Here is a 25,781-nt window from a genome sequence, read left to right on the forward strand (position 1 = left end):
AAGTTGAGCCACTGATGTCACATGGACTGTTTTATTGATGTCCTTGCTACGATTCTGGGACTGGGAGCATGCCAGTTGCATCACTGTCTATGCAGGGTCTGAGAGCACTCAGATTTTATCAAAAAATATCTTAATTTGTGTTCCGAAGATGAACGAAGGTCTTACAGGTTTAGAACACATGAGGGTGAGTAATTAATGACAGAATTGTAATTTTTGGGTGAACTATCCCTTTAACAAGAGGCCAACACAAACGTTACTTCTAATGTATTGAGAGCCTGCGATGTGAAGATCGTGCTGTCCTGGGTTTAACCCTCTGGTATTGTTCATTTGAGAGTCACATTTGTGTTGTTCGCAGTCAAAAGTGCCTTTTGAAAAACACTTGAAATGTAACTTTTTTTTTTTTTCAGAAAAATCAATGTAATATATTTTTGTTCAATAATATTTTTTCTTTTATATTTTGTATTTTGAGAGAATTTTATGGTACTATATAATATTTATGCAATAATTTTGATAAATTTTTCCCATTGAAAATAATACAAATATTTTGTACCATCTGGTTGTAGTAAAAAAAGAAAAACTTAGTTTAGCCACTAGATTCCTATATAGCTCTATAAAAGGCTTATAAATTCTCTAGTTGTTTTTAGACAAAAAACAATTCTCAAAGACAACTTTTTTTTTAAAACTTTTTGAAATGTCAGTTTTTGCATTAATTTTACTACAGTCAAACCTGAACACAGAGAAAAACATTTTATTACACATAACATCCAAGTTTTTAAAAAAAGTAACAAAAATGAGCAGGAATGTTTTATCAGAGATTAATCTATCTGATTTTAACCTTTTATTTGAGTCTTCTGGCTCAATATTGACATACTGTTACAGCCACACCAGTTCATTTGTGTGTGTGTATATAATGTGTGTTGTGTGTGTGTCTGTGAGTGTGTGTTTGAGTGTGTGTGTGTGTGTGTGTGTGTCTGTTTTGCACTCTTGATGTTTTAGAGTGTGACCCCTGTGTTTTTACTGCATTGTGGCTGAATTATTGATTTTATTTCACATTTTTGCATAAACATGCTTTGTGTTAGTCACGCTATAGTTCATATATGTCAAGTGTGTCTGTTTTGCGCTCTTGATATTCTGGAGTATCACCCCTTCATTGATGTGCACTGTTTTTCTGCATCATAAATGATTTGTAGATTGTACACACTAAAAAAATCTGTATGCCCTATGTTCGTATTTTTGCGTATTTCCCATTCATTTCCAATGGCGCTGTTGTTGACCGCGAACAACACAAGTGTGACAATTTTTTAAATTATTTTTTTGCGAGCATTTAGCTTTTTCGAATCAAGTCCATGATTTTTATTTTTATTAATTTTTTTTTCAATTTTTTATTTTATTTTTTGTAGTCTCATAGTGAATGCCATAAAAGCCGTAAAAGTTTCGTACCATTCCAATGAAGTAGCGATTTTTAAAATATCGAAACATTTTTTTTCCCCCGGTCTAAAATGACCGAACAGCGCCAGAGGGTTAAACAGAAGAGGGCATCTTTCTCCCAAGTTCCAGCAGTTCTCGAGGACGCGCTCTGACACTCCACGTGCACCCGCAGTGTGGAATGCTAGTTCACGCGCTTGCTGTTGCGAAGGGCGATAGCGTCGTGAACGAGCGCGCACGCGAGCAGACGGATCAGAGGAGACGCGCGTCACGAATCCGCAGAGATGCTGAAGGAGCCGCGATAATAAAGGGACGTTTACAAAAAAAAAAACTCGGCGCTGTTTGTGCATATGTCAGAGGAAAGGATATCTCCCGCCGTCCTCATGGATGAGCTGTCCGCATATATACACCATCTGACGTGTTCGACATGATTTTAAAGCGCATTTTGTGAGATTTATAAACCACACCCGGCGCTGTGAGGAACGGGATTGAGGTGAGTAACATGGATACGGACACACGGCTCTGTGGCATGCCGTCAGTGACAGCTGCAGTCATATTAATGCAGTAAATGCAGTTTTCAAGGTCATAGCCACCGGAATGAACAAGATGTATGTGATATGTGAAGTGTGTGGATGTGTTGTCGGTGTTGACTGTAGCAACGCAACACATCGAGCTGTGCGGATCACATTTCAACAGCGGGCCGCTGCCATTAAACCAGACCGACTCGGACAGAGTATTAACATTAAATATGGCAGATACTAGCCTGATGTGTTTATTAAGAAGTAAAAATCTTAAGTAATGAAACGGTAATAACTTAAGCGCTGCAAAAAACTGATTATAACAGCTCATAGTGTTACATACGGGTTTTTTTTAACAGTCTGCACACCTCTAATACATTAGTTTAATAGATAGTGTTGGCATGGTAACGTGTAAAAATGACAGCTGCCAATCACTAAGCTCTTTAAAGGCAGGAAAAGTTTATCTCACTTTTAAGAGATTATATCGTGTCTTTAATGGTATCTATTAATTGCCTGACCTTTTTATTCAAAGCAACTAGTACAAGACAGAGCCAGTTTTTTCCAATTTGATTTGTGAAATAGTGATATGTTGCTGGGATGCTCCGCTGTATGGCTCTACTTGTCTGTGTTATCCAAGTTCCAGAGCATAGCAAATGTGACCCTGGAGCACAAAACCAGTCATGAGTAGCACGGGTATATATGTAGCAATAGCCAACAATACATTATATGGGTCAAAAAATAATCGATTTTTCTTTTATGTCAAAAATCATTAGGATATTAGATCATGTTCCATGAAGATATTTAGTAAATATCCTAGCGTAAATATATCAAAACTTAATATTTGATTAGTAATATGCATCGCTAAGAACTTAATCTGGACAACTTTCAGTTGTTGACTTTCTCAATATTTCGATTTTTTTTGCACCTGCAGATTTCATATTTTCAAATAGTTGCGTATCGGCCAAATATTGTCCAATCCTAAGCCATACATCAATGGAAAGCTTATTTATTCAGCTTTTAGATGATATATAAATCTCAATTTAAAAACAATGGACCCTTATGGTTTTGTGGTCCAGGGTCACAAATGAGCGTGTGTGTCATGGAAAACCCGGAGTGGAATCGGAGCAAGGTGATTATGATGTTAACAGTGTGGGAATGGAAATCTCAGTGTTCCACGCCACTCACATACGCTGTTCCAGACCGTTGCGCCGTGTCACGCAAAACTTGATGCTTTGGCTTCTTTTGGAACTAGCCTATTTTCTCTGGCAGAGAGAAAGTATACAAATTAAAGGTGCAGTAGTATTTACTGTTATTCTGCAAAATTTCGCAGACAAAATCCAGTCATTTCAATAAGTATCCTTGCGATCAGGAGTTTCATAAGGGCAAAAAAGTTACCCTATGTAGATTCTGCTTGTGGTGAATTCGCACGTTGACCAACACAAAGCAGCTTGGTTTGAAAGTGACTATTGCATGAGCCGCGCATTATCGATTCATTCTCTTGTTTTAGTTAAATCGTGGCCACTTTGTACTAATTCATTCCCATTTTAATTTAAACAAATTTTTTATTCTTTGCCATGATTAGGCCTGTCACAATAATCAATATATCGACTTATTGCGCAATATATGTACATGACCTCAATCATTTTTGGTGATGCAATATATCGCCCATTATATTTACTTAAAAATGAATGTCACCATGTTTTGCACATTCCACTTGCGCCTGTGTCTTTTGCAGCTTTTCGTACATAACGTGGTGTAGTCATGAGTTGCTAGTTCAAATAAAAAAAAATGCTTCTACAAAAAAAGTTTAATCTGCAGATTTGGTCTTGTCTTTGTGCAAACGGACATCTGACTGCTAAGTAATGACTGTGTTTTTCAGCAATAGCGTGCACCCTTAATCTACAGAGAAAAGAAGGTCAGGGAAAAATCTGTAGATGGAAAAATCTCCATACAAGTTCTTTGTGCATTTTTCTTTTTGTTTATTTGAAAATGTTTATTTACTATTTATTCAAGTTTTTTAAGGTATCTAATATTTTGATACTTAATTTCCTTTGATCTAAATATTCTTAAAAATTAAAAGTTTGTTGTCATTTGGAAGTATGTAGGCCTTCTTGCATTATTATGCTGTTACATTATGATTATATATTCAGTGGCATAAAATGGTCTTTAAAATGACAATAATATCGCTTATCGCAATTATTTCTGGGGCAATATATCGCACACAAAAAAAGTTGTTATCGTGACAGGCCTAGCCATGATATCTAATTTTTTTCCCACATCATGTGCTAGGGGTGTAACAATACATCAATATCCATTTCTACAAACAACCAGATGGTGGTATGATGTATCCATTCAGCGTTTTAACAATCAGTATATATTTTTAAGATACACCTTTATTTTGACACTTATGTTAGCCACAAAGAAAAACCTCTTGAAAGAGAGCACTGGAAAACTTATTTTGAAATGTACATCAAATATTTGATGACAGCTCAGTGACAATTTGACAAGTCATGTGCGACTTGATTTTTTAAAAATGATTTGTCTGTATTATTTTAAAATTATTTCTTGAATGTTATATGCAGATTTTGATTTGTGACTAATTTGATGTCAAACATTTTCCCTCTTTCACAGATCACACAGTTTACTTCAATCAACAAATTAAGTTTATATAGTAACAGGTTTAATAGTTCAGAATGTGTACCAGAGCTCATACAGTTGAGAAGTAGAAATGGTAACAATAGATTAGAGTAAGTCAAGTGCTATTTTTAGATTTTATTCAATATGAGTTAAAATGTTTACGATCATTTTCTTTTATTTGCTGTATTTTTTTAATTGGAGGCAAATGGGCATCCAACTTGCTTAATCAAATATTTAATTTGTATTTAGCAGTTTTGATTTCTGACTGTGAAGCCTGTGATTGTGCATTATAAATGCTGTCACAGTACAACAAGCAATACTAACGCAATACCTTCTCTGCGTCCAGTGGGCACCGCACGGCTCCAATGCCAGACCCCGACCCCTGTCGCTGGCGTTAGGGGACGAGCTCGACCACAGACAGGATGAGCGCAGGGCAGGAGCAAACAGACATCCTGTCCGCGGGCATTCTGGTGAAGGAACGATGGAAAGTAGTAAGTCTGCAGGTTTTATCTAATGCACATCAGTGTAGTGCTTGGCTTGTTAAATGACCAGCCAGCCTAGTTATTGAATTAGACAGTTCTTAAAGAGAGAGTTTCTCATAAAAAAACAAAAAAAACAAACAGAAATCTGCTTTCTGGAAAGTATGTGATACGTTTGCCTACGCTTACGCATGTGAGTGAGACTGTTTTCAGTAGATAGTGCAGATAGTGACAGGTAGTGACTCACTCCACACGCTGATCTCGTAGTGCAGTGTGTGTTCATCTGTTGTAACACACACTCTGACCAGCTTCTTTAGTGCACTGATCAGTAATACGTTGCTTCCTCTGACGAAACATGTTGTATAAGCCTGCTGCTGAATCAACCGAGCATAATCCCCAGAGAAAACCAGATTTGTCACTGTACAGGGAGATCTGAGGGGAAAAAGGAAGTGGCACAAGAGGGCAGAAGAGATTGTGGCACAAAGGGACATGTGATGCCAAGAGAAATAAATAGCAAAAAATAGAAAATTTCATCTGACTGCTGTGCAGAATATACTGTGATGCTATTGGAGAGGACATTAGTCATTAGAGTGCATTAAATCTAGTATTATTGCTGTACAATATTTAAAGGGGCCTGGTAAATTATTTTAATTATATTGATTATATAATTTTTTTCCCCCCATAATCAATGTATTTTACACCAAAACAGTCAAATTTAGTATTTTAGTCTGTAACTGAGATGCATTTAATATTTTAATATGGATGTGATTTGGATCAGGTTCAAAAACAGTTGGCTTAGAATTGAATTGGTTCAATTAAATTTTAAAAATTTAATTACTAGTAATTATTATTATTAATAATCTATAATTAATCATACATCTTTCAGTTCAAAGATAATACAGTGATATCACTCTGTTCTTTGTTTTTTACCTCAGCTGAAAAAAATTGGCGGTGGTGGCTTTGGCGAGATCTACGAGGCTCTGGACCTGATGAACCGCACCAGTGTGGCTCTGAAAGCAGAGTCCGCTCAACAACCCAAACAGGTTCTGAAAATGGAGGTGGCAGTGCTGAAGAAACTGCAAGGCAAGTTATTAAGCAGAGTAGATAAATGTGATTTTTATACATTTACAAATGGCATACTTTAATTTGTGAATAAATTCACAAATTTGCTTATTCTTTTTTTTTAAGTTTCATGTACTACCATTCAAAAGTGTGGGGGTCAGTATGGTTATTTTGAAAGAAAAGAGGTCTTTTATTCAGCAAGGATCCATTAAATTGACCAAATGTTACAGTAAAGACACAGTAAAAGTTTCTATTTCTATTTCAAATAAATGCTGTTCTTTTAACCTTTCTATTAATCAAAGAATCCTAAAAAATGTATTACCGTTTCACAAAAAAATTTAATATTAAGCTGCAGCACGTTTTCAATACTGATAATAATAATAAATACATTTCTTGAGTACCAAATCAGCATACTAGAAGGAAACTGACGTGAACTGCTGAAAAGTCGTCTTTGTAATCACAAGATAAATTACATTTTAAAATATATTAAAATAGAAAGCAATCATTTTAAGTTGTAATAGTAGTTCACAAACATTACTCTTTTTACTGTATTTTTGGATCAAATAAATGTGTTACATCAATAAATGCAAATATTAAAAAATCGTAGTGACCCCAAACTTTGGAATGGTAGTGTATCTGATGTCACTTTGTTACATACTTTTTTGTTTTACTGGTTGTATATAGTATACATTTCTGTGTTCAAGTTTAATGCAGTCTCCTTCATTGAAATTCGCAAAGTTTTGCACAAGATAAATGCAACCCTGAATTTTGTGATTCAAAGAGGAAATCTTAATAGTATCAAATAGAGCAAAATGATTGTTAAGCAGCTCTTCGGACTTTAAGGATCAGTAGCCAAGCTTGAAATCAAACCGTGTCTTCTTTTCCTCTGGGCAAAGAATCAACAAATCAATTAGCAGAGCCCAGCAATGACACCATCATTATCCTCTTTCCCTCCTTTTACAGTCTTCTTCCTCCTCTCCACTCTGCTTATGAAAAAAAAATCAATGTACTTGTATCATGTAGGCTGAATGATAGGACAGAGTGGTTTTCTCTTTCTGAGGGAAAGACTTGTAACTGGAGATCTCTTGTCGACTCGCCGTCCCCCCAACCTGTTAGCAGAGAAGTAAACAAACACATGACATGATACTTTCCTTTTTATTTTAAGTAATATATGCAAATCTACTAGTATTTTTCATACAGTTATGTCATTTTTCATATAATTCAGTATACGAATACTTCATGAATAATGAAAATAAACAACGTGCTCAGAATAATCATAATAACAGAGGACTTGAGGAAGAGGCATATTAGTAAGAGAGGGTCTTGCGGGGGACTGTAGGGTGTGTCAGGGCAGAAGGCAGGAGTAGATCAGAGTAGAATATGGCTGAAGCCGGTATGATCTGCAACTGCGGCCCAGAGAGCGTCCCAGGAGAGCTGAGCCATAAACTGGACTAAAGCCATAAACCCCCCTCCTCTGTACAGACCTCCATTAGGAGGAGAAGTGGAGCACATGGACGGAAAAAGAAACAAACTTACTGTTTACAATATGTCTTGTGAAGTGGTCAAATTCCAAACTTTTGTCGCATTTTCTCTTTGCAGTCCAGTTACATTTTCATCATGGTTTCATGTATCAAAACAAACTCTTTGATCTTTAGAATTAAACATGCTTATTTGCCTCTGTACCTTTTAGACTTCTATATGAAAATGACTTTCTATATGACTGCTTGCCATAAAATGAGTTACAATGATATGTAGTCTAACAAAGTGCCATCTCGTTGTTTCAGGAAAAGATCACGTTTGTCGGTTTGTTGGATGTGGCCGCAATGATCGCTTTAACTATGTTGTCATGGAGCTTCAGGTGAGGTCTGATTGACAGGTTATGCATTTATTCTAACTTAATGTGTGCCTAATATTACAATTAATTTGTGATAATCTTCCAAGCCTAAAAGTTGTAATGTGAGAGTGCAGCAATGTATACAAAAAGCTATGAAGATGATAAACAGACAATAAAGATGGTTAAATCAACTGAGTCATCAAAAACAAAAAAAACCTGTAAATGTATCACTTACCTACAATATACATTAATTTAACTGTGCACGTAAGATTCAGATTTGTCTGTGTGCATTTATTTACAACTTTATATTAAACCAAATCAAATATCAATCAAATGAAATATTTGCCACCAAAATTTTTGGCTTTTGCAGGGCCGTAATTTAGCGGATCTGAGGAGGAGCATGAACCGTGGCACTTTCACAATCAGCACTACACTCAGACTGGGTCTGCAGATCCTGGCGGCCATTGAGAGCATCCACTCAGTTGGCTTTTTACACCGTGACATCAAACCGGTAAGAAACACTTTTAAACTCTTTTAACTACCTCCAACAACAAATTATAGTGATTACAAAATATATGTGACCCGTGCTGGCAAAATGAGTCGCAATGCGCATAGGCTAATTACAAGCTACAGGCAAAACAAGTGAAAAATGTATATTTTGGTCAAATTTGAGGTAATCACAAAAAATTTGTTAATTAAGCCCTCGTCTAGCGATCCCAATGCTCCACATAGTAATTAAACATCTAAAATGATCTTTATTTGTATGTTTTTTGAGAGGTCTACCTTCTTTGTTTTAAAAAGTTGCTTTTTTCCATCGAAAGCAAAGCACTTGTGTCTGACATTTTGGTTTCGGTTTTGAAAGGAACATGCAGGAATGAGAATATTATTTGCTGGACTTTATTGATGTTAAAAGAGTTATTAAGAGCGATAAGCCACAAAAAGGATCTTACTCGCGCTGACTGACACATCCGAAGCGTGCGCACAAAGACACCTTTCAGACACCGATCCCGATATATACATACACACAGAAAAGTATTTCAAGTCTTGTCGAGTATTCACGCAAACATTATCTTTAGTAAACGTTTGGTTAACTGTTGAAGAAAAAGACATTTGAAAGTAAGAGAAAAGATGGAATCACTCACTGCTCTTAATTGAACTACTTTATTTGTGATTTTTATTACTTGTTTTCCTTACTTGAATGATTCTCCACTTTATTTGCATCTTTGTTCTTATACAAATATAAAATTACTATATTATGATGAATATAGTAATTATTATCAATAAAAGAATTGGAGGAAAAGATGCATATACAGGTGCTGGTCATATAATTAGAATATCATCAAAAAGTTGATTTATTTCACTAATTCCATTCAAAAAGTGAAACTTGTATATTATATTCATTCATTACACACAGACTAATATATTTCAAATGTTTATTTCTTTTAATTTTGATGATTAGAGCTTACAGCTCATGAAAGTCAAAAATCAGTATCTCAAAATATTAGAATATTACTTAAGACCAATACAAAGAAAGGATTTTTAGAAATCTTGGCCAACTGAAAAGTATGAAAATGAAAAGTATGAGCATGTACAGCACTCAATACTTAGTTGGGGCTCCTTTGCCTGAATTACTGCAGCAATGCGGCGTGGCATGGAGTCGATCAGTCTGTGGCACTGCTCAGGTGTTATGAGAGCCCAGGTTGCTCTGATAGTGGCCTTCAGCTCATCTGCATTGTTGGGTCTGGTGTCTCTCATCTTCCTCTTGACAATACCCCATAGATTCTCTATGGGGTTCAGGTCAGGCGAGTTTGCTGGCCAATCAAGCACAGTAACACTATGGTCATTGAACCAGCTTTTGGTACCTTTGGCAGTGTGGGCAGGTGCCAAGTCCTGCTGGAAAATGAAATCAGCATCTCCATAAAGCTTGTCAACAGAAGGAAGCATGAAGTGCTCTAAAATTTCCTGGTAGATGGCTGCGTTGACTGTGGACATCAGAAAACACAGTGGACCAACACCAGCAGATGACATGGCAGCCCAAATCATCACTGACTGTGGAAACTTCACACTGGACTTCAAGCAACATGGATTCTGTGCCTCCACTCTTCCTTCAGACTCTGGGACCTTGATTTCCAAATGAAATGTAAAATTTACTTTCATCTGAAAAGAGGACTTTGGACCACTGAGCAACAGTCCAGTTCTTTTTCTCCACAGCCCAGTTAAGATGCTTCTGACGTTGTCTCTGGTTCAGAAGTGGCTTGGTAGCCCTTTTCCTGAAGACGCCTGAGCGTGGTGACTCTGGTGACGCACTGACTCCAGCTTCAGTTCTCCTTGTGAAGCTCTCCCAAGTGTTTGAATCGGCTTTGCTTGACTGTATTCTCAAGCTTGCGGTCATCCCTGTTGCTTGTGCACCTTTTCCTACCCAAATTCTTCCTTCCAGTCAACTTTGCATTTAATATGCTTTGATACAGCACTCTGTAAACAGCCACACCTTTCAGTAATGACCTTCTGTGACTTACCCTCTTTGTGGAGGGTGTCAATGTTCGTCTTCTGGATCATTGCCAAGTCAGCAGTCTTCCCCATTATTGTGGTTTCAAAGAACAAGAGATACCCAGAATTTATACTGTAGGGATGGTCATTTATTCAAACTCAAATGTAAATATTCTAATATTTTGAGATACTGATTTTTGACTTTCATGAGCTGTAAGCTCTAATCATCAAAATTAAAAGAAATAAACATTTGAAATATATCAGTCTGTGTGTAATGAATGAATATAATATACAAGTTTCACTTTTTGAATGGAATTAGTGAAATAAATCAACTTTTTGATGATATTCTAATTATATGACCAGCACCTGTATGTGAGCCAATTGAACTTCTTCTGTGATTGGTCAAAACACCCCGCCCGGTGCATTGTGGTATCATGGAAAAAAGTTGAACACATATTTTTCCCATGGTGGTATTACCAGGGATTTTTAAGGTATGGTTGTTTGGTGATTTTGTTTTGGAACCTTCAGAAAACTTTTAACTAGATTTTTCACAAAATGGACTTTGCTGACTTTATTGGTGTAGCTCAGTCGTTTTTTGTCCCAGTCCAACAAATCTTACATCATTTAGAAGGTTTCTTTAATAGAGAATATGAAAACAAAATTTGCTCATTCTGACTTATTTTGCCAGCAGTGGTCACACATTTCTGTGTTATGAATAAATAGCAGTATACTTAGCAACCTTAATGAATGACTTGTTCACACTGTTTTCAGTCCAACTTTGCCATGGGCCGATTCCCTAGCACATGTCGAACTTGCTACATGTTAGATTTTGGTTTGGCGCGCCAATTTACAAACTCCTGCCTAGAAGTCAGACCGGTCAGTATCAATAGTCATTTCTAATGCAGTATTTCTGACTGTACCTGTTTGTATGTTTGTGAGTATTTATTTGTTGCAGGGTTTTATGTATTTGTGTACTGTAAGATTCTATTCTCTCTCAGCCCCGTCCTGTTGCAGGGTTTAGAGGTACAGTACGATACGCCTCAATCAATGCCCATAAGAACAAGGTAAGAATCCCCCTGTTGTTCCTGCACAGTCTCAGCTGTTGTTGATAATGCTTCAGCTACCAGGATATTTCTGGTCTGATCCGATTTGTTTTGGTCTTACTCTCACAGGAAATGGGAAGACATGATGACTTGTGGTCTTTGTTCTACATGCTGGTGGAGTTCATGGTTGGGCAGATACCCTGGAGGAAGATAAAAGACAAGGTGCTGATCAGGCAGGAGGAAGTGCTGTGAAAAGCATTTTCTTGTTTGTTGGGAAGTGATGATGATGATATTTGTGTATTTATGCATTAGGAGCAAGTGGGGAAGTTAAAAGAGACGTACGATCATCGGCTCATGTTGAAACATCTGCCCCCAGAATTCAGTATCTTTCTGGAGCACATCAGTAATTTGGACTACTTTACCAAACCTGACTATCAGGTAAAAATTTGACAATTTAATAGATCAATGAAATATATAGCAGTTATAGGTCAATCTCATGTGAAACTTTTTCTCTGCACTAGCTACTGAGGACCATTTTTGAGAATAGCATGAGAACCTACTACGTAGTGGAAAATGACCCGTATGATTGGGAAAGGATGAACTCAGATAGCCCACTGACAATCACCACTGCGGCAAACACGCCACAGCACCATACTCGCCTCACACCAGCTCAGATGGGGTAAATCATGTGACTGCTTTACTTTCATTTGGTCTTAAACATTTGAATTTTCCTAGTAGTGGTATCACCATGAAGTGTTCTCTGGTGCTTCTGTTTTCTTCCAGCGTTGTGAATGCCTCACTGCTGCCTGGAGATCTTCTGAAGGAGAACACAGATGAAGTTCTGCAAGATGAGCACCTCAGTGATGGGGACAATGCTCGGCCCGAGAACCTGCCTGGATCTCCGAACCTTCCTCTCAGGAACCAGGAGACTGATGTCTGGGAGGACCTGGACCGCAACCGGAACCGAATCTGTCCTGCTGTCTGGAAGGTACCAGAATATGTACCAAGAACTGAATCAATCGTAGACATCTTTGACTATTCTTGGATGTTTCATATTCTGTTGTCATTCTCTTCTAGATGGGAACAGAGGATGAACATAGCAACCAAGGCAATCAGAGCCCCCATGCAGGGCCTAGCATTGGTTCACCAGTGCGAGTCCGGTCAGAGGTGGTGCCCTCAGATAAAGACACTCCTCTTCTGAGGAAACTGCGCAACATCCATAGCTTTGAGCTGGAGAAGAGGCTAACTTTGGAGCCCAAACCCAACACTGAGCGTTTTGTAGAGGCCTGGTAAGTGACTTCTACACATTTAAGATAACATTTTTTCAAGTATCCAGCAACTATTCAGTATGCTCTGAAGACTTGGTGTGCATTCTTTTGGTTTCTGTGACCAGTTCTGGCAAGCAGCCACCTCGTACAGCACAGGAACGGGACGCTGATGGGGTCCCTGCCATGGCCATGTTGAACGGAAGTCACACAGAGCGTGTTTGGCACTATGACGAGGAATTCCGCTCTGGTGGTGGCTCGCCCAAGCCTGCTTCACCGGGATCTCCTGAGCAGGGCGACGGTGCAGCTAACAGTGGCTTTGTTGCTCTAAACCTGAGCTCAGGTTTACAAGATGTTGAGTTGCGTGACTGGGTGATGGTAGAAAAGGGCTCTGACCTGCAGGACTTCAAAGAGGCAGCAGGAAGTAGCCCAGGTCGTGAGACTAAACTAACTAGTAGCCCATCTGATGAGTGTGAAGAGGAGCCAGAAGTTTTGCAGCCAATGGATGAATCACCGGATAAAGAATCCACTCCCAGTCCCGTACATGGAGATGCCCACATGCCTCACACAGTCCAGGGCCCTCAAAGGATGGATCGGTTGGAGCTCAGTGTATTCCCCTCTGCTGGTGGGCCTCCTGTTACCCCCACCAGCCCTGGTGAGGCACTGGCCGAAGGAGCACTCACACAGGTAACTATTGCTCAGAAAACTGTTTTTTGCTAAATTGTCTACAATTTAAAATTTGGTCAAATGATCTTTAAACCCATCTTCAGAAAAGGTTTCAAAACAGCTCCTCGCTTATGACAAAGGTGCCAAATATAACGTGAGGCTTGGCAATGCTGTAGCTTATCAAGACAAATTTTGGAAGGTGTTATCGGTGCTATGACCAAAGGGGACCTGAACAGTAGGATGACAGTGCCACCTAGTGGTCAGAAATTTAGTACAAATCACAATGACTTTGAATTTTTTTATTTTTTTTGTCACACATATTATATTTTAGACAATAATATTTTACATGAAGCCTGTGTAAACCCTGCCAAGTGTCTAACTAAATTTAGATGAGGTGAATTTTTAGACTGTTTCTCTCTTACAAATGCGAACATGAACAAGCCAGACAGGAACTGAGTATGAGGTAACTCTTTGCCAAGTATCTTGGCAACACTTTAATCATATACAAAACAAAAAAAAGACAGTAATCTAGACAAACTAGTTAATTAAATGCATGTGTGTATGGTGCAGTGGTTCCTACTGGTACACAATATAAGGTTACTTAAAAGGTATAGTTCACCCAAAAATGAAAATTACCCCATGATTTACTCTCCCTCAAGCCATCCTAGGTGTATATGACTTTCTTCTTTCAGACAAATACAATCAGAGTTATATAAAAGGTCGTGGCTCTACCAAACTTTATAATGGCAATGAATGGGTTGTGGTATTCAGTAGTGCAATAACGTACATCCATCCATAATAATAAGTGCTCCACGGGGCTCCGGGGGTTAATAAAGGCCTCCTGAAGCGAATCAATGCGTTTTTCTGCTGGAACGCCACTCTCTCATGTATGCACATACAACAGTTAGTGGAAGCTAGAGATTACAGTTTATAAAGTTTTAAATATGGATATTTTTTTTACAAAAATGCCTCGATTCGGTTCTGGAGGCCTTTATTAACCCCCCAGAGCCGTGTGGAGCACTTTTTATGATGCATTGATGATAGACTATTGAATATCACCACCCATTCACTGCCATTATAAAGCTTGGAAGAGCTAGGACATTTTTTAATATAACTCTTGTTGTATTCATCTGAAAGAAGGAAGTCATATACACCTAGGATGGCTTGAGGGTGAGTAAATCATGGAGTAATTTTCATCTTTGGGTAGACTATCCCTTTAATCTCCTGTGCTCCTGTGCCTGTTAGTTTTAAAAAAAATGTAAACATTACAGTAATTAGTGTTTTTCACTTAAACACCCCTTATTAAAGTTTCCTTTCTACTGCTCTTTTCTGGATGTCGTAAATAAGGTTAACACTTTTTATGCCACACACTCACAAGTGTCAGCAGGATAAAGGTGGTCTCTGAGGGCAGCTCACCTGTCAGCCACAGTAATGAGATACAGACCGCTCACCCTCGAGTCTGTGATTTAAGCTTACGGTAGTCTGAGCTAAGCTGATCTTGTTACCTGAGCTCTTGTATCCTCACGGCCCAGGTCAGGACACTTTCTGTGGAAGGAGTGTTGTAAAACCACACAGAGCTGGCTTAATTTATTACTATGTTGCAGTTTCAAGTACATTACTTACCCTCTGAAAGTTTGATTTAAGTATTGCGGTAAGTAAGATGTCAGTGAATTCCTTCTACCAACATAACCATCTGCTTCCTCTTCCTTCATTACCTCCTACTATTTTTCTGGCCATTTTCTGACCATCTTTTTACTTTAACTTCTCCAATTTCACTACCCATTCACCACTCCGACTCACCTGATCCACCTCACTAAACGCTCTTCGCCTCCCTTCCACTCTTCCCCACTTTCCTTTTCTAGCTGCCCACCTCTCCTGCATCCCAACCTGAGGAGCTTGTGGCAAGGACGTGCAGCCCCCTGCACCTGCGCTCCCCTAGCCCGCTCACCCTTCCGACCACCCTGTCGGACCCCCTCCACCAGCGAGCCCCGCCTGGGTTGTGGCGCAGCCAATCTGCAGACCACCAACACCACCCTTCCTCTTCCACCTCCTCGTGCCACGCCTCGCTGCCACTACCTTCCCAGCCCGTGCTGCTCATTCTCCTGGACGCAGGAAACTTCCTGCCATTCCAGCGACAGCTGCAAACACCAAGTTCCCCTCAGTCATACGAATCACCCGCGCTCAGCTTCAGCAGGTGAATAGGCACTCCCATTCCGTGCTTCCCATAACTTCGACCATCTCTGCCCACCAAACATGTCTTCTCTCCAGTCTTAATGCTTCCTATGTTCTGTATGTTCTTGATTTTTGGTGTTGTATTCGACTGAAGTTTTTTGTGTGCTCTCTCCTCAAAGAACCCCAGGAATACTGTTCTGTCCATTATGCATGCCCAAAAAGTTTTCTGTCGAGGTTGTCCTTAAACCTGTGTACTTTGTTAATAGCTCTGTTCCTGGTAAACCTAGTGAACTAGGTTTGGGTCTGCCTAGTCACATGCGTCCTAGGATAGTGATAGTCTGGGATAGACTTTTTAACTGTAGCAGGTAGGCTTTCTAGTGTTTGTTGCAGTGTAATAACAATATTGGAGCCTGGTGTATTGTACAACAGGTTATCTTTTCTAGGTATATAGTAAATTTTATTGTTTTACATTTTATTACTTGCAGGGCTGTCGCTAGCAGAGCATGTGAGCAGAGCGGAGTGGGCGGGGAGTGGAGCGTGCGAAATATAGTCGGAGCGCGGAGCGGGTTTTTATCCAAAGGCCGGAGCGATCGCTCTGTCTCGCTCCGGTTCCGCTCCGATACCGCTCACACCACAAGTCTAGGGCATGCACAAATCCACCCAGAATTCACCTGGCCTTCAACAATTAACAAAACTGTCAGCCTACACTTCAAAAATCATTCGTTGTGAACTCCCAGAGATGGAGTTCGTGAAATATTTCCAAAAGCAAACCGACATACAGGTGCACAATTCCTGTCAAAAAACTAGATGATAATGATGTTGAACATGAACAGGAATGCGGTGATACGATTTCAGTATGTGAGGATTCGTATTTTAATCGTGTTTGTTTGAAATAAATATATGTTCTATTTTGACTGATGTTGCTGTTGCTGTGGTGGACGCGTTGCGGAGCGGGTTTGCTGCGTGTTGATTTTCCTTTCCGCGCCTATGTTAACAGATTAGAGCAGCCACACTGCCTGCGGAATACACGCGTATCAGGTGCGGTCCAACCACACCGCAACCGCGGCCCCGCGACAGAATAGAAGTGTAGCGGATTTTTTCCGCAGTAGTCACGCAACAAACCCGCTCCACGTCCGCCATGCAGGCAGTGTTTCCTAGGCGTAAGGCTTCGGTTGAAAACGGCAGGTTTTTTAGGCATGCAGAGGAATTTTAAATTTGAACGAGCGTGGAGCGATTTCACCGGAGCGGGATGAAATTGTAGGTGAGCGGGGAGCAGGATTGAGCGGAGCGGTCTGGTGCGACTTTGAGCGGTGGAGCGGGGGGAGCGAACACCCATGTGAGCGGGGAGTGGAAATTCTCACCGCTCCGCTCACATGCTCTGGTCGCTAGTGTTTTTGTGACCCTTGTACTGTTAATGACAGGGGTGCTCAATCCTGCTCCTGGAGGGCCACTGTGTTAGCTTAGCATCATGCTAACTTGAAACTCAGTTGGAATCGGTTGTAAGTCAAGTGCTTCACTCCACTTCAGGAGATAATTGTGTGCGTTGTTTGTGCCATACAGAAGTAATGCTTATTTAGAGAGTTCCAAATCAGTCACTAAGTTTTGGAACAGGGCTTATGTGTTTTTGTTCCTCTGAATATGTGACTAACCATCTTTTATCCTGTTTAATTCAGTCAGGTTTTGCTTTTCATCCAAGTTGTCTAAAGCAAGGGTGTCTAATCCTGCTTCTGGAGTGCAACTGTATTGCAAAGTTTAGCTCCAACTCTAATTAAACACACCTGAACCAGTTAAGTTCTTCTGGATTACTAGAAATATCCCAGCTTGGTGTTTTGAAACAAATTGTAACTAAACTCTGCAGGACGTTGTCCCTCCAATAGCAGGATTGGACACCCCTGGTGTGAAGGATATTCTCTTTTCACTAACATAAAGATGTTGTGTGTGGTTTGTCAAAGATCTATTTATATCTGCATGCAAGCATGTTTGGTTACCAATACAAGCATCTATATCAAGACTGAACCTGAATTTGTGACCCCCAGGTGACATCAAGGGCATGAACATTTATGTAACCTATAGCTAATTTTCTCTATCCCTCTCTCAGCTGACAGCTCAGCGCCCCTCTGTGCTGTCCTCCCAATCTGCATCCGACAGTGTTCCACTGGAGAGACGCGATACTGAAAATGGCAACAATGAGATGCATCCACATGACAACACAGCTGACATCAACTCCCCACAGGAGCAGGTTGCCTTCCAGCCAACCAGCCCCTCTAATGTTGAGGGGGATCCTTTGCTAAATGGAAATGGCCCTCTGAAACCTTCAAGCCCAGTGCCAAACCTGGTTCCGTCTCCACGGACACCTCCCTCTCCGCGTAGCCCAGTTCTGATGAATGGCTGTCTTACACCTCCTTCAGACACACAGAGAGATGGCAACGAGCAGCCCCCAAAACTAAAAGACCCCAAGAGGGAGTCTCCCATCATTGAGTGCTCCATTGAGCCCAACCAGTGCACTTTGGAGGAGAGAAAGGAAGATGCTCCTTCCAGAAATGGCCCTACTTCTCCAGTCTCTGCTCCCAAACAAGACCCCAGTCGTCGGCACAGCCGTATTCCAGTGTTAGAACCATCTAGCCTTCTGGATCCACCACCTGGATCTGCTAAAGAGAAGCTGCTGCAAAGGAGGGTTCACCACATTCCAATTTCACCCTCCGCTTCCCCGTCGCTATCCTCCGACAGGCGTGTAATCGTGGCTGCTATGCAGCGGGACCAGATTTCTTCTGCCTCTTCTGAACGCTCTCAAGATGAAGAATCACTTCTGGGTTCTCCTTCCGATCGTCATGGAGATGATGCTCCCTCACTGTCCTCATCCTCCAGCCCACTTTTACGGAAGAGCAAGATACCACGTCCAGTTACCCCCACAACAAGCGAGGAAGCCATTACTGCACACTTCATGCCCCGTCCACCACCTGGAAAACCTCCTAGCCGCTCCACTGTGGATGGAAGGTAGTTAGCAAACATATAGCTAACATATTGTTATTGTGCATACGTGCAATCTCTAGCCCTAGACCAATGGTTCCCAGTCCTGGTCCTCCACGTTTTTGATGTCTCTCTTATCTGACACACATTTGAGTTCTTTGAGTAGCCTATTTACTAATGAGCTAATGAGTTGAATTAGGTGTGTTTGATTAGGGATACTTCTAAAACGTGCAGTGTTAGGGGTGCTTCAGGACCATGAATGGAAAACCACTGCCCTAGACCGAAATTTCTGACATTCTAGACCAGTGGTTCCCAATCCTGGAGAACCCCCAACACTGCACGTTTTTGATGTCTCTCTCTTCTGACACACATTTGAGGTCTTGGAGTCTTTACTAATGAGCTGATGAATTGAATCAGGTGTGTTTGATTAGGGAGACATCTAACGTGCAGTTTCGGGGGTTCTCCAGGACCAGGATTGGAAACCACTGCTCAAGAAAATCAAAACACCTTATCAGCTTCCTGTCAGTTTTCTGTCTACTATCGAGAACACCTAAGCAAATATCCAGAATGTTTTATTAAAGGGATAGTTCACCCAAAAATGAAAATTCTGTCATTAATTACAGAATTAATGCATAGACAGCAACATAACTACCACGTTCAAGGCCCAGAATGGTAGTACATTATGGTAGGACATTAATAAAATAGTCCATGTGACAACAGTGGTTCAACCTTAAGTTTATGAAACTACAAGAATACTTTAAATGCGCAAAGAAAACAAAGATAATGACCTATTCAACAATTTCTTCTCTTCCATGTCAGTCTTCGATGCACATTCAAGAGAGTATCACGGCGCTTGACTGTGTTGCTGTTGATGCAGGAGCCGACACTGTTACGTAGAACCCGGATGTGCTGCAGCTTGTTTACAAGCAGAGGAAGACGCTGTACTTAAAACAGTTTTCGTAAACAGAGAGGATGACTTGCACTTTTTTGCCCACCCTTACTTATTTGAACCAGAATATTCAGAAGATGAACTAAGAGAGATGGACGTTCTACAGCAGAATGTCGGCTCCTGCGTAGCTTGTAGCTCTCGTAGCTTCATAAAATTACGGTTGAACCACTGTCAAACAGACTATTTCAACGATGTCAGAAAGCTCTCGGATTTGATCAGAAATATCTTCATTTGTGTTCTGAAGATGAACAAAGGTCTTACGGGTTTGGAATGACATGAGGGTGAGCAATTGGTGACAGAATTTAAATTTTTGGGTGAACCGACCCTTTAATGCCTAACAATTACCTAGAATACATTTTGCAATCACATAGCATTGACCCTGACTACCAATAAGACCCTAGCCACAGTAACCACTCAGACCACTAGTAATGCCCATCTGCTATCCAGAATGTGTTTTGCAATCAGTCAGCAATGCTGTCTACCACCTAGCAACCATCCAGAACACCCTAGCAACCACAGAATGCCTTGGTGATACTTAGCAATCACCCAGAACATTTTAGCAATCACATGGCAATGCACCAATCAACCATAAAAATAGTTGCAATGACGAGTGAGTGACATGACATATAGCCATACTCGGAATTTGTGCTCTGCATTTCACCCATCCAACTGCACACACACACACACACCTGGAGCAGTGGGCAGCCATTTTTGCTGCAGCACCCAGGAAGCAGTTGGGGGATCAGTGCCTTGCTCAAGGATCTCACCTCAGTCATGTCATGGTATTGAAGGTGGAACAAAGGGCTGGTCATTCTCTCCCCCAACATATAATCCCTGCTGATACCAAGACTTGAACCCACAACATTTGGTTACAAGTCCAGCTCTCTAACAATTAGGCCATGACTGACTCTTTTTTTTGTGTCATAGCAGAACGCCCTAGCAACCACCTGGCACCCAACCAGATCACCTGGAAAGTTGCTAGACATTAAAACGATGGGTGCTAAGGTGTTCTGGGTGGTTTGTATTGAATTGCTTAGTGTTTGCTGTAGTGTTCTCGATGGTTACTAGGCAGTAGCTAAAGCCTTTTTTTGATAATTGTAGATGTTTATCAGGCAGTCTGTTATTTCTTCATCAGTTGCATGCTATAGCATAGTTTAACTTCATTTGACTTCTCCTCCAGGCTACGGCGGTACAGGATTCGTGCTGGCAGCACCAGTGACTCAGATCTGCTGACCTGTCTGGCCCAGCTAATGCACGCCAGCTCGCCCCGTGGCTCTCCGCACCCCAGCTGCTCCTCCCCTCAGCACATGGGCGCCAGGCACGTGTTCGTCGGTCCCACCGCTGCTCACCACCTCCACCAGCGCAGCTCTAGCGCCTCCCCCCGCAGCTACTCCTCATTACAGCGCTCTGTCAGCTCTTCCCCATCCCGCCACGAGCACCGTGGGGGCTGTCTGGGCCGCAGCCGTTCTCCTCCCAGTTTATCGGGCTCACCTCCCCTGCGCCGCTCTCATCCTCACTCAAAGGAAGGATGCTGTGGGAGACAGGCCCGCTCTTCCACCGTACACACCCAGCAGGGCAAAGCCAGCATCCGTGAGGTCAGGTGCTCAAGCAAGCTGAGCAGATAGTCAACCACAGGTTTCAGACACTGGTGGAAGATATGAACGAGTGAAAGTGTGAAAGAGTGAAAATTTCCACAATAGCTAAAGAAAAATATGATTCTCATTCCTTCGCGCATCTGCTACTCCTTTGCTTTCTCTCCATCAGTAGCTTTTGGGAACACCAAAGTCACTTTTAGAACATGGGAGGTTATACATGATGGCGATTGGCTGGATCTTTAGTATTTTATAGTTTCTTTTCTTTCAAACATTCCAGAGCTTTTATAATAATGATTGTATGTATTCATGATCTATGTGAGGTTTGCATCAAGATTGGCTGTACTATAGTATTTATGACATTATTTATTTGGGCTTTGATGCATTGCAGCCCTCTCTGAGCAGTGGCAGGTACACTGATAGATCATGCCATCATTAACCATTTCTGTGCTTGTGCTTTGGCTACTGTCAGCACTTAGACATGGCCTCAAACATTGTATGCAAGTATGTGAACTGAAATGCTTTAATTGGCATTAGGGCTGTCAAAATGGCTGAAAAACTAAATTCGAATTTTGTACTTAAATATCAATATTCCAAATTCTATTCAAATTTAAAATGCATAATATCAGTTAGGGTGAGAAAAAGCTTTAGGCTTCTCTCCTGAGGCCACAAGAGGGTGCCTAGAGCAAAATACTACCAATGACTGTTTATTCAAAGCAATAAAATAACATGACTATCTGTGAAAAAAGTGCATAATGTTTAAAATAATGTTTGTAAACCAATTATAATTAATTAAGTTGCTTAAACAACTATAAACAAAGCAGCATCATGTTTGCATAGTTTAATACAAAGGGCCGAAAGCCAATCACTTGGCTTTTTTCATTAAAGAACATGAGCTGCAGTGGGATGGGGAAAAACCCCCCCACTATAAAGTCTCGAGATATGTTTTTTCAAAGTTGAACTCGCATTAATTTTACATGGCTTTCTAAACATGCAGCTGCAGATGCGAGTGCAACGGTAATATGTGTCCCTTTAGAAAATGCGTGAAATATGCGTTCTGTGTGAATGGCTTGGTTTCAGTTTTGATGTAAACAAGATCTTCTCCCCATTGATGTTCTCTTTTTCCGTAATATTTTTAATGAACAACACAGCAGCATCGTATCTAGTGGCTTCAACTGGATAGGCTAACAAAAACATTATAATGCAACGATACTTACATCGTCATTGCATCTTGAGCGCCACTGATAAGGCTGCCTCCTTAATGCACACCTAAAAATTAGAATTTTTATTTGAAATTCGACAAATATTTGAAATTCGAAAAATATTTTGACAGCCCTAATTAGCATGTTGCATTCAAAATCTCTGAAACAAAAAGTCAGTCATTAGTTTTCTTACATGGTAAAGCCCAAAGTATACTTCGGTTTTTACATGTATGTGAGAATCCATGAACAGTGTGCGTGACACAAATTTCATCACCAGAATAGTATGCATAGATATGTGTGTGTGTATATATATATATATATATATATATATATCTATGATAGTACGCATGTGCACCACTCAATTTTTGTAACCTCATGTACATTGCAGGTCACATGTGCATTCAATTTGTTTTGCACTAATCAGTTGTTCCACAAGGTGGCAACACTGGCCGCTGTTTCACAGTAGAAAATGAAACTAAAGATAAATAGAAAAGGCAAATAGCAACTGCAACAGCAACACACACCTGCACTGAGAAGCGCATGCGTGAGGGGTTAATGAGACAGCAGCATCTTTAGTTTAAAAGAGTACAAATATATTTTTATCAGTCATAATAACTTCTGGAGAAAAGTAGTGCAGACACTGGACTAAGATGAACCTATGTTTGCGTTTGCTATCAAATGGAGTTTACTTTGAAAGGCTGTGCGTTCGACTGTACGCATACGCTAACATACACATACATAAACGAAGTATACACTTTGGGCTTAAGAGTTTATTTTTAGCTCAAGTAAAATCATGAGCGGAGCAAGAGTTAGACTTACTGAGTTAGTTTACACCTAAATAAAAATCTGTCATCATTTACCCACCCTTGTGTTGTTCCAAAACTTTCTGTGGAACATATAAGAAAATATCAGAAAGTATTTTTTGTCCATACAATAGAAGTAAGTGATTGGTTAATCGGTGATGAATAATCACTGATTAACCAAAACTGTTTGGTTACCAACATTCTTCAAAAGATATTCTTGTGTGTTCCACACGAAAAAAGTTTTGGAGCTACATAAAGGTGAGTAAATGATGACAGAATTCTCATGTTTGGGTGAACTATGCCTGTGTTCAATGGGACCATGTGCTTATTCTTGCGTAGACTGTTTCTGACCTCACTTAGTTTGCAAGAGGAAGAGTTTTTCAAGATATGGTGATCACTGAAACAATCGGGGGGAAAAAAAGTGTTCTTGCGTTTTGACGTGCCTCAAGAAGTTTTGCTTTGGAGTATATTGTATATAAGGCAGGCTCAAGCTTTCAGAATCTGGAGACACTAACTATCTGTTCGTTTTCCTTTTCTGTAGAGCCTCTGGTATCCCACAGCAATGTACCATTTCCAGCAGAACACAATGTCATATAAGTCACACTTGTTTTTACTGGTTATTTGCAGGCCCTCATATAATCTATGCCTGTTATACTTTGCAATGACCCTCCATCATTGCATTTTGAATATACAATATTTTAGTTGATGTGATTTGTGCTTTCAGCTACTAATAAGATTGACGTACTCTTAGCTCTGTTAAACATTTACCATTGTTAACCCATTTTACAGATTCCAAGCAGATTCTCTCTGCGTGTCTTGGCTTTGCATATCAAAAATGATTGCTCACCTTGCATACAATATCAGAGATCTGTCAACTTAATGTTAAAAGGGAAGGTTTTAAAATTGCAATAATTTCTTATTTTATGGGAAGAGTTCTGGTATGATAACAGTAGCCAATAATCATTGATTAAACGTATAGTTTTATTATATGTGCCACATGATATATCCAATCAAACAAAACTGAACAAAAGTTAGTTTACATTCCAGAACCTCAGCATTTTGGGCTGCTATTTGGCATTTGTCATTCATATCAAAGTTTTACATGTTTCAGAGTTCATGAAAAAAATGATGATACCTATTTTTAAAAAGCATGCAGCTAATTCCCTTCAAAGACCGGAACATTAAGTTACACAGCCGTCTTCCTTCTCCGCCTGTACAATGCTGTAATATAGCTTCCACTTCCCATAGAAGGCCAACTCTTTGCATGAGCTACAGAAAAATAACAAAACGCTGCCATGTACAATAAACACAGCTTACAAGTTTTCATATACCAGGAGTTTGTAGCCTGATAAGAACTGTCAGCTTGTAAATAGGGCCTTCATGTTTGTTTTCCTGTCTGTCCTCTGGTTTATGTCTTAAATTGATTCTATTAACCTCATTACCCATGTTTTAACTTTATATCAGCACTTGCAGAGAGACAGTTTGTGTACCAACTCAATCCTCAACTGGTTAATATGCATTTATGTGTATGAGGATGTAATCTGGTAGGTGATTTACCAGAGCATGTGGGATATCAGCATATGGCATCATAAAAATCCTAATATTTTCTCACAGTATGAAATATAGGGATTAGAGAAAAGGCATAAGTAGCAAGATTTATTTATTTATTTTTATTTATTTTAATTATTAATATAGCATCACATTAGTCAGACACTAATTACAGTTGCAATCACAGCCTTGTATAATATATAGTCAGTTTTTGGTATTAATGAGTCAGATTTAAGACACTATCTGGTCAATCACCATATTAAAAATAGCTGTTTTCTACCATCACTGCAATAAATCCTTTGGCCGAAGGAGATTACAAGCAAATTTCATCATAACAAACTTTTCATGTTTATCAGATTGCTGTTTAATAACAAAGAAAACAGCACAGAATTGTCCATCTATTTATTGATTAGTGAAATACCATTTAGTATACTGGTTTTATCCCATACAAAACAGACTATTTAAAAACAAATTTATGTCACTGAGGTTGTTTTTCTTTGCTTGTTGGATCACTACCTTTTTTTTTTTCTCCATGCATTTTGTCTGTATATCTGTATATCGAACACTGAAACTGCACAGTATTGTTTTGACAATGGACTGAAAGTTAATCTGTGTAGTAGCTACGATTTCTCTGTTTGCATTTCTTCTCTAACAATGCAAAGGGAATGAACAAAACTAGAAAGTTGTGAATGTTCCAAAGGCTGAATTTCTCTATTACTGCTATATTATTAATTGTCGCAAAATGACACGTAATGATGTAACAGTATGAGAAAAGAAAATAATACATGATACAGTTTTACATTTGTACAATTTTTATTTATTAATTTTTTTCTTACTACATATTGTTGTTCACAATTTGTGAAGTTAAATGTACAGTGTACAAAAGAATGTTATGGGGTGGGACATTGTACATTATTGTAATTATTTGTGTTATTTTTATTTGTATCATAAATGCCTTGTACAGTGTTATTTTTCGTTTAGTTGTTTTTTTTTTCCGTTGGAATTATTTTGTATTTTATTTTTATAAACTTGCTATGAATAAAATTTTCATTCAGCATGCCAACAGGTCTCGGACTTTTGTTTTGAAAACCTGACGTAAAGCGTTACTGTAGCGCGCTTAGTTTCACAGTTT

General features: G+C 39.7%; 1 protein-coding gene across 1 annotated transcript; it reads left to right on the plus strand.

Annotated features, from left to right (window-relative positions):
* Window positions 1-1,654: 1,654 nt before the first annotated feature.
* Window positions 1,655-25,704, plus strand: ttbk2a (tau tubulin kinase 2a). The gene is given in 17 exon segments (XM_058749711.1): window positions 1,655-1,918; window positions 4,927-5,071; window positions 5,995-6,142; window positions 7,906-7,979; window positions 8,326-8,466; window positions 11,214-11,318; window positions 11,441-11,506; window positions 11,615-11,707; window positions 11,798-11,923; window positions 12,007-12,164; window positions 12,269-12,473; window positions 12,563-12,774; window positions 12,879-13,437; window positions 15,279-15,488; window positions 15,491-15,610; window positions 17,687-18,582; window positions 20,685-25,704. Coding segments are annotated over 16 exon segments (3,627 nt in total). The 5' UTR covers window positions 1,655-1,918; window positions 4,927-5,002; the 3' UTR covers window positions 21,130-25,704.
* The last annotated feature ends 77 nt before the right edge of the window (window positions 25,705-25,781 follow it).

Source organism: Onychostoma macrolepis, chromosome 17 (assembly GCF_012432095.1).
Source record: "Onychostoma macrolepis isolate SWU-2019 chromosome 17, ASM1243209v1, whole genome shotgun sequence".
In the NCBI taxonomy this organism is placed as follows: domain Eukaryota; kingdom Metazoa; phylum Chordata; class Actinopteri; order Cypriniformes; family Cyprinidae; genus Onychostoma; species Onychostoma macrolepis.